Source organism: Lepidochelys kempii, chromosome 3, assembly GCF_965140285.1.
Source record: "Lepidochelys kempii isolate rLepKem1 chromosome 3, rLepKem1.hap1, whole genome shotgun sequence".
NCBI lineage: Eukaryota > Metazoa > Chordata > Testudines > Cheloniidae > Lepidochelys > Lepidochelys kempii.
Window position 1 is genome coordinate 104,776,722 of NC_136382.1, and position 18,017 is coordinate 104,794,738.

At 43.3% G+C, this 18,017-nt stretch overlaps 1 protein-coding gene across 6 annotated transcripts in view; it reads left to right on the plus strand.

Moving 5' to 3' along the window:
- The window catches only part of PDE7B (phosphodiesterase 7B), a 278,426-nt gene that overhangs the window by 75,059 nt on the left and 185,350 nt on the right, over nucleotides 1-18,017 (plus strand). For 5 of the 6 annotated variants that reach the window (XM_073337392.2, XM_073337390.1, XM_073337395.2 and 2 more), the window contains exon 2: nucleotides 9,461-9,521. Coding sequence is in view for 4 of the 6 variants with exons in the window: in XM_073337390.1 (XP_073193491.1) it covers nucleotides 9,461-9,521 (61 nt within the window). In the remaining 2 variants the exon portion in view is untranslated. Of the gene's footprint in view, nucleotides 1-9,439; nucleotides 9,522-18,017 lie in introns of those variants that run through there. The other variant, XM_073337391.1, reaches the window with a different exon arrangement.

An 18,017-nucleotide genomic window follows, 5' to 3' on the forward strand; every position in this document is an offset into this window, starting at 1 on the left:
CAAAGTGGAGTAATTATTCTGGAATATAAACGCATTTGTTCCCGAACAGAATATCCACACAAGGAGCTATTCCAGAATAGCTATTCCACTCACTTTCTCCATGTAGCCAAGCCTTAAATCAGCCCTGTTGTGATTCCATTGACTATGGTAAAGCAGCAAATTTACATTTGGCCTAATTTGGCCAGACATGTCTTCCTGTGGGTCACAAGTGGAAAATGTAAATGAGATATGGGAGAGGACAGGAGCTTGAATATTTTAGGGGGATGTGGATATGATCCTGTTACAGGGTGGACTAGGCCTTGAGCCCCCCCTGCTGGAGGCCTTGTGGCCCTGCCACACCCTGCCCCAGAAAAGGACATTAGAGAGATCCTCCAAGGCCTGGTCTACAGTACGCGGTTATTTCAGAATTAGCTGAGTTAATTCGAAATAAAACTGATTCCGTCCACATGACCAAACCGGTTTTTTCGATTTAAAGGGCTCTTTAATCCGATTTCTGTACTCTACCTCAGCAAGTGGAGTAGCGCTAAAATTGAGATCGCAGTTCCGGGTTACAGGTACTGTGGACGCAATTCGACGTTATTGGTCTCTGGGAGCTATCCCAGAATGCTCCCTTGTGACCGCTCTGGACAACACTCTCAACTCCGATTCACTAGCCAGATAGGCAGTAAAAGCCCCGGGAACTTTTGAATTTCATTTCCTGCTTGGTCACCATCAGCACAGTCCACCATCACAAGAGACCATGCAGTCCCGGATTCGCAGATGAACTCCAGCATGGTCTGAAAGAGAGTTGGCTTTTAGCTCATGCAGTAGAGGCTCATGCACTAAGCTCCAGAGGTCCCAGGTTCGATCCCGACAGCCGGGGTCTGTCAGTTTTAGAATACCCTAATATGGTACACAATCAATTGATTCAATTGCTTCTCACTAGAGGTTCAGCTCACTGTCTTTATAGCCCAGATAATGTTTCACTTCCTTGCTCAAAGCTGTTTCCTCCCACATTTGTTAGCTTGTCAGCTCTGTTTACCTAAATGAAGATCCATGAGAGGGGAGGGATAGCTCAGTGGTTTGAGCATTGGCTTGCTAAACCCAGGGCTGTGAGTTCAATTCTTGAGGAGGTCACTTAGGGATCTGGGCCAAAAATTGGGGATTGGTCCAGCTTTGAGCAGGGGGTTGGACTGGATGACCTCCTGAGGTCCCTTCTAACCCTGATATTATGATGGTTAGAAACCTTCTATTTGGGGGAGAGGGATAGCTCAGTGGTTTGAGAATTGGCCTGCTAAACCCAGGGTTGTGAGTTCAATCCTTGAGGGGGCCATTTAGGGATCGGGGGCAAAAATTGGGGATTGGTCCTGCTTTGAGCAGGGGTTGGACTAGACTCCTGAGGTCCCTTCGAACCCTGATATTCTATGGTTCTATGGAGGTACTGGATCTCATCGCATGTTAGAGAGATGAATCTGTTATGGCAGAACTATGTTCCAAAAAAAGAAACGCAAATACGTACGCTAAAGTCTCCAGGGCCACGACGGAAAGATGCTACTCCAAGGACACAGAGCAGAGTCCTACAAAAATCAAGGAGCTCAGCCAAATGTACCAAAAAGCCAGGGAGGCGAACGGGCGCTCTGGGTCACAGCCCCATACATGCCGCTTCTACCATGAGCTGCAATGCAATTATGGGGGTAATGCCACCACTACCCCACCGCTGTCCATGGACACCTGCAAGCAGGGAGTTGCAAGGAGTGAGGAGGAGGAGTTATTGGTGGACAAAGAGGAAGAGAGGAGGAGGAGGAGGACAGTGCACAGGCGGCAAGTGGGGAATCTGTTTTCCCCCCTAGCCAGGAACTAAACGCTGGACCCAATAGCCTCCTCCCACTCCCAGTGTGGGCTCCCGGACCATGACCCTGGAGAAGGCACTTCTGGTGAGTGAGAGCCTGATTGGAGCCGGGGGGTGGGGATGGGGATGGGGATGGGGATGGGGGGGGAAACCCAGCTGCACTGGGCTGTTCGCGTTTAGTTTAAAGGACTCATCCCTGCTCAGAGCCTTATCAAAGCCACACAGTGGGGGTGGGTGTTGAGGGGCGTTGTGTGAAGCAATCATCCCAGAGAGCCCACAGGCCCTCCTTTTCTATGGCAAACCCACCAGGCATTGCTTGCTATGGGAAAGGGGGCCTGGCAGTTTGAAAGCATTGAAATGAATGCGGAAGAAGCAGAACCCCGCGTGCCCCTAGGGCTTACCATGGCTGCCGGCAAGCTGAATTCTGTTGCCCGGCCGCATGTGATGGCTTACTCACACCAAAGTGGCAGGCACTTCAGAATAAGAGGCAAAATGCGACCTTGTACAGAAAGAACATGTGCTGTGTACTATGAATTGCCTGTTTCACTGAGAAAGTGTGTCCCCTTTGTTCTCTAAAATGTATCTTTTAAAATACTACCCTCCCTTTTTCTCCTCCCGCAGGTGCAAATGTTTCAACGCTGCCCCTGTCTACTTCGTCCCAGAGGCTGGTCCAGATAAGAAGGTGGAAAAATCGAACTCAGGACAACATGTTCGCCGAACTTATGCAGTCCTCCCACACTAATAGGGAACAGCTGAATACGTGGAGGCAAACAATTGTGGAGTCCCATAAAGCGTTAAATGAACACGAAGAGAGGAGGGACGCACGTGATGAGAGCAGGCAGGATGCTATGGTCAAGCTCATGGGGGAGCAAACTGACATGCTCCACTGTATGGTGGATCTAATGCGGGAAAGGCAGCAAGACCACAGACTGCCACTGCAGCCCCTGTATAACTGCCCTCCCTCCTCCCCAAGTTCCATAGCCTCCTCACCCAGAAGCCCAAGAACACGGCAGGGGAGGCTACAGGGACCCACACACTCAACCCCAGAGGATTGCACAAGCAGCAGAAAGCTGGTATATCTGAAATTTTGATTTGGTTTCTGGACTTGTCCTTTCTTCCTCCTCCACCCCCTCCACCCCCCTACCCCTCCGGTCTACCTTCTGATTTCTCTCAATGTATTGTGCAACAAATAATAAAGAATGGTTTTTAAACAGTTGTGACTTTATTTCCTTTCATATATGTAGGGGGCAGGTAACTTCAAGAGAAACAAACACAACTGTCACACCGTACCCTGGCCAGTCATGAAACTGGCTTTCAAAGCTTCTCTGATGCGCAGCACACCCTGCTGGGCTCTTCTAATAGCCCTGTTGTCTGGCTGTGTGAAATTGGCCACCAGGCGAGTTGCCTCAACCTCCCACCCCACCACAAACGTCTCCCCCTTAATCTCACAGATATTGTGGCACACACAAGAAGCAGCAATTACAATTGGAATATTGGTTGTGCTGAGATCTAACTGAGTCATTAAAATATGCCAGCGAGCTTTCAAAAGTCCAAAAGCACATTCTACCACCATTCTGCACTTGCTCAGCCTATAGTTGAACTGCTAGGGTGCCTGTGTACGGCTTCATGAGCCATGGCATTAAGGGGTAGGCTGGGTTCCCGAGGAAAACTATAAGCATTTCAACATCCCCAACAGTAATTTTCTGGTCTGGGAAGTAAGTCCCTTCCTGCAGCTGTTCAAACAGACCAGAGTTCCTGAAGATGCGAGCGTCATGCACCTTTCCCAGCCATCCCACGTTGATGTCGGTGAAACGACCCTTGTTATCCACCAGAGCTTGCAGCACCATGGAAAAGTACCCCTTGCGGTTTACATACTGTCCGCCCCGGTGATTCGGGGCCAAGATAGGGATATGCGTTCCATCTATCACCCCGCTGCAGTTAGGGAACCTGAGTGCATTAAAGCCATCCACAATGGTCTGCACATTTCCCAAAGTCACTACCCTTGGTAGCAGCTGGTCAATGATTGCGTTGGCTACTTGCAGCACAGCAGCTCCCACAGTAGATTTGCCCACTCCAAACTGATTCCCGACTGACCGGTAGCTGTCGGGTGTTGCAAGCTTCTACAGGGCTATGGCCACTTGCTTCTCAACTGTGAGGGCTGCTCTCATTTTGGTGTCTTTGCACTTCAGGGCAGGGGACAGCAAGTCACAAAGTTCCATGAAAGTGGTCCTACGCATACGAAAGTTACGCAGCCACTGGGAATCATCCCATACCTGCAACACTGTGCGGTCCCACTAGTCTGTGCTTGTTTCCCAGGCCCAGAATCGGCGTTCCACGGCATGAACCTGGCCCAGCGCCACCATTATCTCCCAATCGCTACATGCCATGCTTCTAGGAATGTCTGTGTCCATCTCCTCATTACTATCGTAATCGCGTTGTCATCACTTCCTCGCCCGGTTTTGCAGGTACTGCACATACTGCTGGATAATGCGTGAAGTATTTTACAGTGGTCAAAACTGCAGCGGAGATCTGAGCGGGCTCCATGCTTGCCACGCTATTGCGCCTGCATGGGTAATCCTGGAAAAAGGGCATGAAATGTAGGAGAGCAGAGCGGCAGCTGTTCAGTTCACGATAGCCAAAAAAAGGCGGAAAATGGTTGTCTTCTGTAGCTTTCATGGAGGCAGAAGCCCAGGACAGGCAACATGGAGAAGCTCAGGAGTGTGGCAAGAGCGGGAGAGCAGCGTTGGTGGCAGAAGCTGTGTTGCTCGGTTCACGATGGCCGAGCAGAGTTGGCAGCGGAAGCGGTTGATGAGGAAGAGAAAGAGTAGACACTTATAGAGATTACATAGAAAGACGAGAGGAAATGCGAGGTGGATTCATAGTACCAGGAGAGAAGTGGTGCACTGTACTGCACCGTCTCCTGAAAGCAGTATGGCATCTGCATGCCAAAAAGGCGTGAAAGAATTGTCTGCCGTAGTTTTCACGGTGGGAGGAGCGACTGACGACACACAGCCAGAAACACTCACGAGAATGTTTTTGCCTCATCATGCACTGGGAGCTTAACCCAGAATTCCAATGGGCGGTGGGGACTGTGGGAACTGTGGGATAGCTACCCACAGTGCACTGCTCCGACATTGGATGTCTCGGTACTGTGGACGCACTCCGCCGAAATCATGCGCTTTAGTGGGGACACACAAGACCGAATGTATAAAATTGCTTCCGAAAATTCAAATCGAATAATTTTGAAATAATTTCGTACTGTAGATGTACCCCCAAGCTACCCAGAGCGGCTGTATGGGAAGCAGCCAATTAGGCCACAGTGAGATCAGTTCCTTGCTAGAGCTGGAGGAGAGTGGATAGTGCTCTGGGATGGCTGCTGGGATTCCACCAGTACAAGGCCCTAAGGTAAGGGTAAAGAATGTGCTGGAACCATGGGGAAGTGGCCCAGGGAATCGTAGCAGCAATGTAATGTATTTAAAGGGATGTGGTGGTTGGCTGCTATTTATAGGGTCCCTGGGATGGGATCTGAAGTAGAGGGCGAGCCCAGGTCCCTCCTCCCCACCAGCCACTGGGAAAGTGGCCTGAACTTTTTTAGTGGCCCAGCTGAAGAACTGGGGCCAGAAAGGCCCAGAAACATGAAATCTCCAGGGAGGGAGCCTTGGGGTGTGTGGCCCCACATCAGGCCTGGGACTGCTTAAAGAGCAGGGCTAATTCGAGGGAACCTAGAAGGGGCTGAGAGAGCGCTTGGACTGGGGTACTGTGATAGGACATGCTGAACTGATTGAAGAGTGAGCCCCAGGATAGGGCTGCAGATTGAAGGATCTTACAGAGGGTGCTGAAATAGGCCCCCTGTTGGATTTATACCCCAGAAGGGGTTTGCTTTGCTTTATCACACAGACAGACTGTGTGTGACTTGGCTGGAGGGCTGAGTCACCAAAGACCCATCACAAACCGAGAGAGAGAGAGAGAGCGAGCAGGCACAAGCTCTGAGGCAGGGGACACTCGCAAGAGGTGAGTGCACCCCATTACAGTTCCATTTAGCTCTGCTGCACTTTGTTAAATTGCTGCATAGAGTGATGCTGGAACTAGGGATGCTGGGGGTCCGGTAGCACCCCCCGGCTTGAAGTGGTTTCCATCATATACCTGGTTTACAGTTTTGTTCAATGGCTTTCAGTACCCCTACTATAAAAATTGTTCCAATGCCACTGCCTGCATATGAATAAACGTTCTGATCTTACAGCGAAAAGAAGGAATTGGAAGATTATTTTTTCCCATAAAGAACAGAAAGAAAATTTCTGAGTCTGCTGTGGATGAACTGGTGGGGAAGCTTTCTTATAATTTACTTTGAAATACTGGTGCTGTCTTTTGAAATCTTTCGGGAGAACAGGGCTGGATGCTAGGGAGGGTTAATATAGGGTATCAGGTTGCTCTTTTTAGATGCACTGATATATGAAGTGGTTGTGTATGGGAGTGGGGCTTTTGTTTGCTTGTTTGTTTATTTATTTATTTATTTTGGTGTGGGGGAAGTGAAGGAGAGTGTAAAAATGGCAGGTCCCAAATGTTTAGTCTAATTAGGATGCTGTTGTTCTGTATCATCTTCAGCCTTGTTTACTTTTTACCTGATGTTTTGGATTCTTGCTATAACTGTCACTGACTATGAAACAATAAAATGTACTTGAAAGGGAAGGTACTAATCACTTCACTTTACACAAGAGAAAATGGTACAGGTACTGAAAAGGTTAAAGGAAATTAAACTGGAAAGAAAGCAGAAGGAGAAGAGATACTTTGAGGGGCTAGCCAAAACTGCTCAGTAATGTGGACTTTTGCTTTACTATATAAGATGTGCTCTGCTCCCAGGAGCATTGGCACTACAGAGTATAAAATATTCAGAATAACAAAATATGGTGAATGGGGTTACAATGTGCACTATTGTTTCTATAGTATTTGACACCGGCTTATGGTTTAATTCTTAATTTTGCTCATAGTTACAACTATCGCCACAGACTTGGAGTTGAGTGACTTAAAATTACACCTATTTATTTATAAGGGCCCAATCCAATCACCATTGACATTGATGGGAGTCTTTCCATTGATTTGAATCAAACTCATAAGATGCACCAGTGTATTCGCAGCACTATAAACTTTTACCAGTTTGAATTTAAAATGACAAGGTTATCTATGCAAAGGACCAGAGAGCATATTGCAATTGTCTCTGAACAAGACCAGGCATTCCTGATTCTGATACTGTTTTCCTCTATGGCCTTATATAAATTGCATAAATCTTATGATTTGGTTTTCTGATATGAAAAATAGGGCTAACAATCCTCACATTTTTAACAAGAGTTGTTATGAGGACGAAAGCTTATGCTCAAATAAATTGGTTAGTCTCTAAGGTGCCACAAGTACTCCTTTTCTTTTTGCGAATACAGACTAACACGGCTGTTACTCTGAAACCTTCCAACCCTGATATTCTATGATTCTATGATTGATAAATTGTTATAAACTTTGTAAGGCATATTATAGATAATATATAACTATTAGGTTAAGGGAGGACGTAAACTATCCTTATTTATATAAAAATATGTAAGAAAATGTACTTTGCTTTAAATCACTACTTGAAAATTTAGAGAGATAAGGTGGGTGAGGTAATATCTATTATTGGACCACTTCTGCTGATGAGAGAGATCCAAGCTTTTGAGCTACACAGAGCTCTTCTTCACCTCTGGGAAAGGTATTCAGGACAGATCTATACTTAAAACACTAGGAGTACTTGTGGCACTTTAGAGACTAACCAATTTATTTGAGCATAAGCTTTCGTGAGCTACAGCTCACTTATGCTCAAATAAATTGGTTAGTCTCTAAGGTGCCACAAGTACTCCTTTTCTTTTTGCGAATACAGACTAACACGGCTGTTACTCTGAAACTTAAAACACTACAGCTGAACTGCTATAGTGCTTTGACATAGTTAATCCACCTCCATGAGAAGCAGTAGCTTTGTCAACGGGAGAAGCCCTCCTGCTTGTAAACCAGGAGGTTAGGTCGGTATAACTGCGTTGCTCAGGGTGTGGATTTTTCACACCCCCTGAGCAACGTAGTTATGTTGATATAAATTTATAGTGTAGGCATAAGTAGTTAGCACATATCCTAATGGACCATTCAATGTAAAGTGGCCCATTAACAGCCCTGTAGTCATAGGACAAAAATTTGTCTTTTTTCACATAAACTTCTATAAATTATGCTCTCATGAATATGAAAACCAATTTCCTCCTAGATAAGAGAGTGAGTGAAATATTCTTAAAAATATAAACCATATTACATGCAACATGTGCCATGAAAACTATGTATCTATGTAGATTATTCATTAATAATAAAACTCACATACATAGTGCTATAATTTAATTGTGTTTTACAAACATATTCTTTACCCATAGATGTTAGTCTTAGAGATAGAAAAGTATTCTTGGTTTCTCAGAATATAAACAAATGAATGTATGATAACAAACTATTTATTAGAGATGTTCCTTTGTTTGGAGCTTATGTTCAACACAACTAAAGAAGTCCTGTATTTTTTACTAGCAGGTACAGAGCCTGTGGTCTCTTTAGAAACTGTTTCTATCTCTTGTTTAAAATTATCCATCTTATATTCTATCCCCCAGTGTATTCTTTTTGAAGAGGCTTTGACACGGTCTGAAAAATTCTTTTATAGCTAGAAGAAAAGGAGTATTTGTGGCACCTTAGAGACTAACCAATTTATTTGAGCATAAGCTTTTGTGAACTACAGCTCACTTCATCGGAAGTGAGCTGTAGCTCACGAAAGCTTATGCTCAAATAAATTGGTTAGTCTCTAAGGTGCCACAAGTACTCCTTTTCTTTTTGCAAATACAGACTAACACGGCTGTTACTCTGAAACCTTTTATAGCTAGAGTTCTCCTGTCCCTTAATCAATTTTAAGTACACTATACAATGGGTTAAAATTGGAGATGCAGAAAAGTATCAATATTTATCCAAGGCAGTTGAAGTTTCCTCACCTGACTCATGCCTTACCAAGAAATGAGGTGCTAAGTCACTTTCTCAGTTACGTCTTTGTGCACAGCAGGGAAGGCACTGATTTTTTACACTGTTTTTTTTTTTTTTTTTTGCACCATCCCATACCCATATCCTTCTGGCTTTGTGACAGTGTTGGTGGGTGGGAGTGGACCTGCAAAATCTTATGCTTAGTGCCTTTTAGGATGAGACTCCAGTTAAGAGCTCCATGAGTGCCAGTTCACCACGTTTCCCATCTACATTTCATACCATGACTTGAAATTAAAATACCTTGAACTAACTAAGGTATTTTCTACCCAGTTCCACTCTTGGTCTTCCCTGCAAATATGCAGTTAATACTGTGCTCACAGCAAAAGAATGAGGTGTATGAATTACCCATCCTTACTCAATATAAGCAAATTGTTGTTTTCTCATCCTAAAATTTGGGCTACCAGAAAGTCTTCTGACCATGCCATCTGCCCTTGGATTATGCATCTCTGTATCTTACCAGTGCTGAGGGAAATAAAGGCAACAGAGAACACAGATATACAAATTTTAGGAACGCTGTCACAGGGTCTCACATTAAATATGTCCCTCTTTCTCTTTCAGAGGTGTGGAGAAATCTCATTTGATAGTCCTGATCAGAATGCCAAATGTGTTTGCATGCTAGGTAAGAGTCTTTCCTCTTCTGATATGAGCTTTGGTGTACGGAAGTATATGCTGTTTCATCTGGTGCTTCTCTTCTAAATTAGGCTGAATTCAGCCTATAAAGTATAATTAGCTGGGGTGAAACTAGTATGAATTACAACGAGATGTTCTTATATACCAAATACATGTGTAAACGACCTAATTAAAATGATTCTTCTGTTTCATTTATATTGTATTGTTGACTAAGTGATTTCTGACAACTGGTTCTGATAATTATTTGCAGATCCTTTCAAATTCCTGTTTTACTGGAGGGACATTTTTGACTGTTTTGTAACTAAGCAGGCAAGAGTACTTGTGTGAAAAATCTCAACACACTTTGGGTTAAATTGTGCTTTGTTATACTGCCATAAATCCAGAGTAACTCCTTTGAAGTCAATGGAATTATTCTGGATTTATACTGGTTTAACTGAGAGCAGAAACTGGATCTTCAATTTAATAAACCACATATCAGAAGAGAGATAATTAAGCTCATTTTAATATTGATTGAAAAGCCCTTGCTTATATAAGCATGCTCAGGATTTCCAAATCTGCCAGAACTGTATAGAATACACAGTTCATGTTACAATTTTGATGCATGGCATTGGCATTCAAACATTATTAATATTATAGGGTCAGATTCTGATACCCTTATGATAAGTAGAAAACCTTTCTCCTCTAGTAGTCCCATTGACTTAGGCATTGTAAGAGTACTAAAATCTGTCCCATAATTATGATGTGTTCATATTCCAAGAAAACTTGAAGAGTTCGTTGGAGGGGAGGAAAATGTTATTCCAAGAGTTTCCCTTAGTTTTTCCTTTTAAAAAAATCTAAAGTAGGTTTAGTTGATTCTAAACCTTCCCAGAACTTTCACTACTATCACAGCCATTCCAGTATTGCAGCAAATGTTCCACAATATAGACAGGAGGAAATAATTTCCTTTACATGTAGCCTGTATATTCTCAATTGTGAGCTTTTTACTTACTAAAAAAGAGTATAATTCTAGAGGTGCCTATCAACACAACTGAAATTATGGCTGTGTAGATTCATAGATTCATGAATTATAAGGCCAGAAGGGACCACTGTGATCATCTAGTCTGCTCTCCTGCATAACACAGAGCATAAAACTTTCTCAAAATAATGCCTATTTGACTAGAACATAACTGCATTTCAGTTATGAACTGTGATATACACAGATTCAGAATTCCTCCTGAAAAAATGAAACCTGTTGTACAAGGTCTGAACCTAAAATCAAATTTGCTTTTTAACAGCATTGATTTAAAATGTGAATTTTTGCAAGCCTGGTACCTGCAGTATAAAGTGGCACTTCTATATGTTTAGAAAACTTTTTATAAAATGCAGTAGTACATTTAAAAATTATATCATGCATACATAAGTCCCTAAATATGGAACCAGATGTTTAGCTGATGTCAATCAGCATGACTTGATCCATTGAAATTATGAGGATCTTTCCCATTATTTGTAAAATGTTTAAATTGCAAAATTGTATATTCTCTGGAAACAAAACAGAAATATACTGCTATGTATCAATGTGTTCTGTAGTTGTTTGTTATATTAGCTTGTTTGATTTGCAATGCTATTTCTGAAAAATAAATTAACAGCCTTATTATTATTACAGGGTACAAAGAAAAATCATAAAATATTTATATAAGAGGAAAAAAGACCTAAAAACAGCCTTTGCTCAGAGAAAATATGAAATAAATGGGTCATTTCCTTGAGTAAGGACTGCAGGATTGAGCTCTAAGTTCTTATGACTATCGTGCCAGGGCTGAAATAAAGTGAGCCTTACCCTCCTCTCCCTTTAACAATATGGGGAACAAACGAAGAGCATGCACACAAAGCAGTTTTTAAAGGAAAACTTCAATACAGCATGAAAGCTATTCTAATCATTACCTCTAGTTACTCATATGGAAGCATAAATCATGATCAGGGATTTTTTAGAGCCTTACATTTTAAAAAAGAAGAATGAATAATACACTTCCATTTTTGGTAGTAGGATAATATACAGTAGGTTAGTCCACAAGGAATGCAGCTACAGTTTGAAAGCATTTAGGAAGAGGAAACTGGAAGAGTTTGGAGTTAAGTCTATTTGTTACACAAGTGTTTTCATGAACATATTTGTGATATCTTTTTAAAAATATAGAAATATTTTGGAAGTCTCCTGCTTTCCCATACAACTGAAGGGCAGCTACCTTCCCTGTGACCTAATTGACACCATCAGACTGTGTCTCCTGGTACAAAGTACAGTACCAGTAAAAATGCCATCTCCATTCAGTTATTGTATAAAAATGGGGGGAAAGTGTGGGATATATTTTTTAAATTAGTTCTGAACATACTCCTAAGAACTGGATAAAGAGAAAGTATTGTGTGCGCATGTGCACAAGAGAGAAAGAAAGAGAGCAAGTTCACACTAGTGTTGTCTGGTAGATGCAATCAATACTGCTTATCTGTGTCATAGGCCCAATATTACTAACAAGGTAGAGTTCTGTGCTTTTGGAGTTGATGGATACGGGTCCTACCTGATTACCTAACTCTGTGAAGTCCTGGGTAATCATGGTGTGCAGCACCGTGGCAACCATGAAGTCCTAGGTAGCCATGGAGGGGTTTGTTTGTTTGTTGTTTTTAAACACAATAAGGCCAAATATTGCAAAGACTTATGCCCACTGGACATAGTTGGACTGCTCATGGGGCATAAAGTTAAGCTCATGTGTAAGCCTTTGCAAGATCAGAGTCTAAATGGACTATATGGTTTGCTATTCAAGGCCTTATCCCACATTCCTTATGCATTCCCATTGAATTCAGTGAGAATTTTGGGTACACAAGGAATACAGGATCAGGTCCCTACGGCTTTAAAGAAAAATACCAATAAGGCCTTCAGGATGCTCTGCAACCCTGCAACCTTTGACCAGTGTAGAAGTATTAGATTAGCTACATCTTTCTACTTTCCACTCCACTTCAAAGCAAAGTGGACATATTTGCTTAGCTATTTTTAATGTCTGTTTTTCCTTTAGGGGTGGAAAAATTATTTACAGGGACACAAAGGAGTCAAACATCTCAATAATTCATAAATTTTAAAGGGGAAAAAATCTATGTGTGAGTGTGTGATGCTTATGTAAGTAAAAGCCTATCATATGCAGCTCTGCCAATACCCCAGTCTTGGCTTGCGAAACACTTTCTATTTCAATAATGGGCTGAAACTGCCAACTGTGTTCAAACGTGTGGTGGCTTTTCTGCTGTGGGCAAAGAGCCACTAAGGACATAGCTGAATCCATGAAACTCATTTCATATAGGGCCAAATACTGATGTTTTTTTAACACGGATATCCACAGGTAATAAATAGGAGACGCATACCTCTGAAACAACACCCTTCTTTTGAGGAGCCAGGCACCCCTCTCTGGTGGAATGAAGGGAGGGAGTGTGTGGCCCTAAAGCAACGATTTTATGTTTAGTAGTTTGCTAGGGCAAGTTTTCTTTCTTTTTGTGCTGCTCTTTTTAGAGTGACCAGACAGCAAATGTGAAAAATCATGAAGGGGGTGGGGGGTAATAGGAGCCTATATAAGAAAAAGACCCAAAAATCAGGACTGTCCCTATAAAATCAGGACATCTGGTCACCCTAGTTCTTTTCTTGGATGAATTCTAAGTGGCTTTTTGTGAGGAAACTGCTGTTATTACAAGTAAGTATTCCTCAGGTTATGTCTGCAAGGACCAAGTCTATAGAAAATGAGGAAAAACTCATTATTCCAGCTTGGGCTGAATTTATAACAGTGGGGGGAAACCACATAAGCACTTTTCATGTACTAGCCATTAGGCTTGTGTTTGACTCTTATTAACTTTAACTCCAGCACCACACTATTTTAGCAAGAGGAATTCACATCTCTTCTGGAAAAATCTCTAGCTGACCTTCCCCAACCTGTAAGTGACAGACAGTAAACAAGCAGAAGGCAGAATCTCCTAATAAAGTCTTCCCAGTGCTTCAGTAATAGGACACAGGTCCTGGCAGCAGCAACTGTCAACACAAGCAACTTACATTAGAAAAATGTGCCCTCAGTTATGCCCCTGTTAACCCACTAATATCAACAGGGTTAAATAGATATATAGTGGATGGAATAATTTAGCCCTGTATACATTATGGTGGAAGTCCCTGGCTATTTCCTGGATAACAGGAACAGGAGCAAATTGCTCCCTCCTTCTAAAGCTGAAGAAATATTTCAGTGTGAAACAAGCAGGTTGAAATTTATTTGTACACTGAGGAGTCACTTAAAAAAACAAAGCAAAACATACTGATAAACAAACAATATCTTGCTGGTATATTATCACCTTTTAGCAAAAATGTCAGTGTCAGCACTTGAAAAACAGATAATAGACTAGAGTAGAATTTCCATACCCCTGCAGATACACTGTGTTCCAGCAACCTCTCAGAGTTACATATCTGCATACGCAACACAACCCAGCAGGCCCAAGAGTATTTCTTTTTGAACAGGTGTGTTAAAAGAAAATTCAATTGAATTAAAGTGGAAAAATAGATATTGTTCTTGAAAATGTCATATCTACCTATCTTTGGTATTTATATGACCCTTATTACCGTAGTATCTGAGTGATTCACAAACTTTATTTATGCCCTTTCCAGGACATGCACGCCTTTTCCCAGTCCTCCTTACAACAATAAGAAAGTTAAAGCCAATTCATAGCAAAGGCCCAACTAAAGATAAAATACAAAAAAAATCTTCAAAAGGCAAGTTTTGCTGTTTTAAAAGATGCAGACTTCTGCATAGTGCTTTCCTTTCTGACCTTTTTCAAAATCTGCTTAGGTATTTCAGTCCTTTTAGTGTCAGACATGTGCAAAAGGAATTAGCCACTGATACCATAATTGAAAATAGCAGCACACTCTCTATAGTGAGGGTTAAATTTCCCCCATCAGTATTCATATTTGAACTAAAAGCCATAAGTATGTATGTGCAATTCCCCTTGATGGCAGTCGCTGGTGTGAATGGAGCACAGTATCTTTCTATCTGTGTAAAGGGTATGAGAGGCCAATAGTCCTAAACCCCTGCACTTAATATACAGTCTTGCAGTATTTTGACAATTAAGTCTGCATGGATCTCCAAATCACCATATACCACATTTTTCATGGTGGAGCTCTCTTGTTCACTTGATAACAGTTCCAATTTTGCCAGAACAGTACAGATTTTCCACATTGTGTCATAAATCCTGTTTAGTTGCCTGTAAGCTCTGAGGACTCTTGCCGGTATATCTTGTCAACATTTCTCTATGTCTAAGGTACTTATATGGCCCCCATTACTGTAGTAACTGGGCCCCGTAATTTTTAAGCACTTATCCTCACAACACCCCTGTGAAGTAGGGAAGTGCTGTTGTCCCCATCTTACAGATAGGGAACTGAGGCACAGCAGGTGGAATTCACAAGGAGAACTCAAACCACCCTGTCAGCTGCCATCTAACCCTGTAGGCATCTAAGTTTCCACTCTTAAAGTCCCCTAGGCTCCAAAATTTCTGCCAGTGGGCATGTGCACAGCCACCCCAATCCTGACACCACTGAGCAGCTTGATGCCTTACTCACACTTAAGCCCCAGCAGGATTCACAAAATAGACGTTCCCCTGCCTATCTTAACTGTGAGGCCTGAACCAGTAGTTGTGCCCAAATCCCACTTTAGAGCACATCTACTGCATCAGTGCCTGGGCAAACCACATCTGGATTCTCTGCACCTCGAAGTCTTTAAACCACGATTTGAGGACTTCAGTAGCTCAGACGTAGGTTAGAAGTTTGTTACAGGAGTGGGTGAGTGAGATTCTGTGGCCTGCATTGTGCAGGAGGTCAGACTAGACGATCATAATGGTCCCTTCTGACCTTAAAGTCTATGATTCTATGGATGAGGAGGTTGGGGTCGTACCTACTTTCCCCCTGCTTTAGCTAGTGGTTAGCACACTCACCCAGGATGTTTAAGACCTAAGTTCAAATCCCCACTATGCCTCATGTAGAGCAGGCGTTTGAACCCTGGTCTCTCACCTTCCACGTGGGCTACAGGGTATCCTGGGGTGGCTATCTCTCCTTTTGAAGCGTTCCACATTGTATAAAATACTTACATGGTCATTGGGTTAGAGAAAGATTTATTCTATAGCCCAGCAGTAAGGGCACTCACCCTTGGGTGAGAGACCCAAGTTTAAGACCTTGCTCCATTGACCAGTAAAAAGCCTCACCCTAGAACACCCCCAAGCCCAGTGGTTAAGATACTCACCCCTGGAGACATGGGTTTAAATCCTTTCTCCAGATCAGGCAGCATAAAGGTTTGAAATTGGGTCTCTCACATCCTGCATGAGTGCTCTGACCACTGGGCTATAGAGCATAAGAGGGCCTCCTTTTTCTTGGTTTCTCTTGAAAAAGGACTGACCTGGCTTAGGTTCCTAACTCCAGGTGAGACTTAACAGCTGTGAATCCCAAGCAGAGCTAGGTACTTAACTCCCTTTGAGGGGCAGGGCTTTGACTTCACCCCTCTCCTCAGCATTTCCTACGAGCGAGCTTAGGCAACTACCTGCTCAGTGTACTGGCTGCAATGAATCCCTTTTTAGGTGCCAGATTCTGCCAGTGCATTGTATAGGGAGCCTAGGCACCTAACTCAGGGTTGTGAATGCCACTTGGTGGCAGGGCACTTAAAAATTAGGCGCTGCAATGCTCAGTGTAAATCCCACCTGTGAATCCTACCGGGTCAGACTTTTAAAGGTATTTAAACTCCAGTGGGCATTAGATGCCAAAATATCTTTAAAAATCTGGCCCTGAGTGACTTGCCCAAAGTCATACAAGACATTTGTGGCAGAGCAGGGGATTGAATTGTCTTCTGGAGTCTCAGGCTAGTGCCCTAATCATTGGCCCATCCTTCCTTTGATAGAGGTCATCTCACAGCTGCTGTCCAGGCCACTTCCCAGCACAACCTTGCAGTTCTCACAGACTCCCTGCTCTGTGAGAATGCAACATCATAAAAAAGGGAAGAAGGAGGATCCTGGGAACTACAGGCCAGTCAGCTTCACCTCAGTCCTTGGAAAAATCATGGAGCAGATCCACAAGGAATCAATTCTGAAGCATTTAGAGGAGAGGAAAGTGATCAGGAACAGTCAGCATGGATTCACCAAGGGCAAGTCATGCCTGACTAATCTAATTGCCTTCTATGACGAGATAACTGGCTCTGTGGATGAGGGGAAAGCAGTGGATGTGTTGTTCCTTGACTTGAGCAAAGCTTTTGACATGGTCTCCCACAGTATTCTTGCCAGCAAGTTAAAGAAGTATGGGCTGGATGAATGGACTATAAGGTGGATAGAAAGCTGGCTAGATTGTCGGGCTCAATGGGTATAGATCAATGGCTCCATGTCTAGTTGGCAGCCGGTATCAAGTGGAGTGTCCCAAGGGTCAGTCCTCAGGCCGGTTTTGTTCAATATCTTCATAAATGATCTGGAGGATGGTGTGGATTGCACCCTCAGCAAGTTTGCAGATGACACTAAACTGGGAGGAGAGGTAGATATGCTGGAGGGTAGGGATAGGATACAGAGGGACCTAGACAAATTAGAGGATTGGGCCAAAAGAAATCTGATGAGGTTCAACAAGGACAAGTGCAGAGTCCTGCACTTAGGACGGAAGAATCCCATGCACCGCTATAGACTAGGGACCAAATGGCTTGGCAGCAGTTCTGCGGAAAAGGACCTAGGGGTTACAGTGGACGAGAAGCTGGATATGAGTCAACAGTGTGCCCTTGTTGCCAAGAAGGCCAATGGCATTTTGGGGTGTATAAGTAGGGGCATTGCCAGCAGATCGAGGGATGTGACCGTTCCCCTCTATTTGACATTGGTGAGGCCTCATCTGGAGTACTATGTCCAGTTTTGGGCCCCACACTACAAGAAGGATGTGGAAAAATTGGAAAGAGTCCAGCGGAGGGCAACAAAAATGATTAGGGGACTGGAACACATGACTTATGAGGAGAGGCTGAGGGAACTGGGATTGTTTAGTCTGCGGAAGAGAAGAACGAGGGGGGATTTGATAGCTGCTTTCAACTACCTGAAAGGGGGTTCCAAAGAGGATGGATCTAGACTGTTCTCAGTGGTAGCAGATGACAGAACCAGGAGTAATGGTCTCAAGTTGCAGTGGGGGCGGTTTAGGTTGGATATCAGGAAAAACTTTTTCACTAGGAGGGTGGTGAAACACTGGAATGAGTTACCTAGGGAGGTGGTGGAATCTCCTTCCTTAGAAGTTTTTAAGGTCAGGCTTGACAAAGCCCTGGCTGGGATGATTTAGTTGGGGATTGGTCCTGCTTCGAGCAGGGGGTTGGACTAGATGACCTCCTGAGGTCCCTTCCAACCCTGATATTCTATGATTCATCTAGAGAACAGTAGGGGAAAGAAACTACTGATTCACAACGTCTGTATCAGACAACTTCAGATGGGGGGGGTCTCAAGGAGGAGA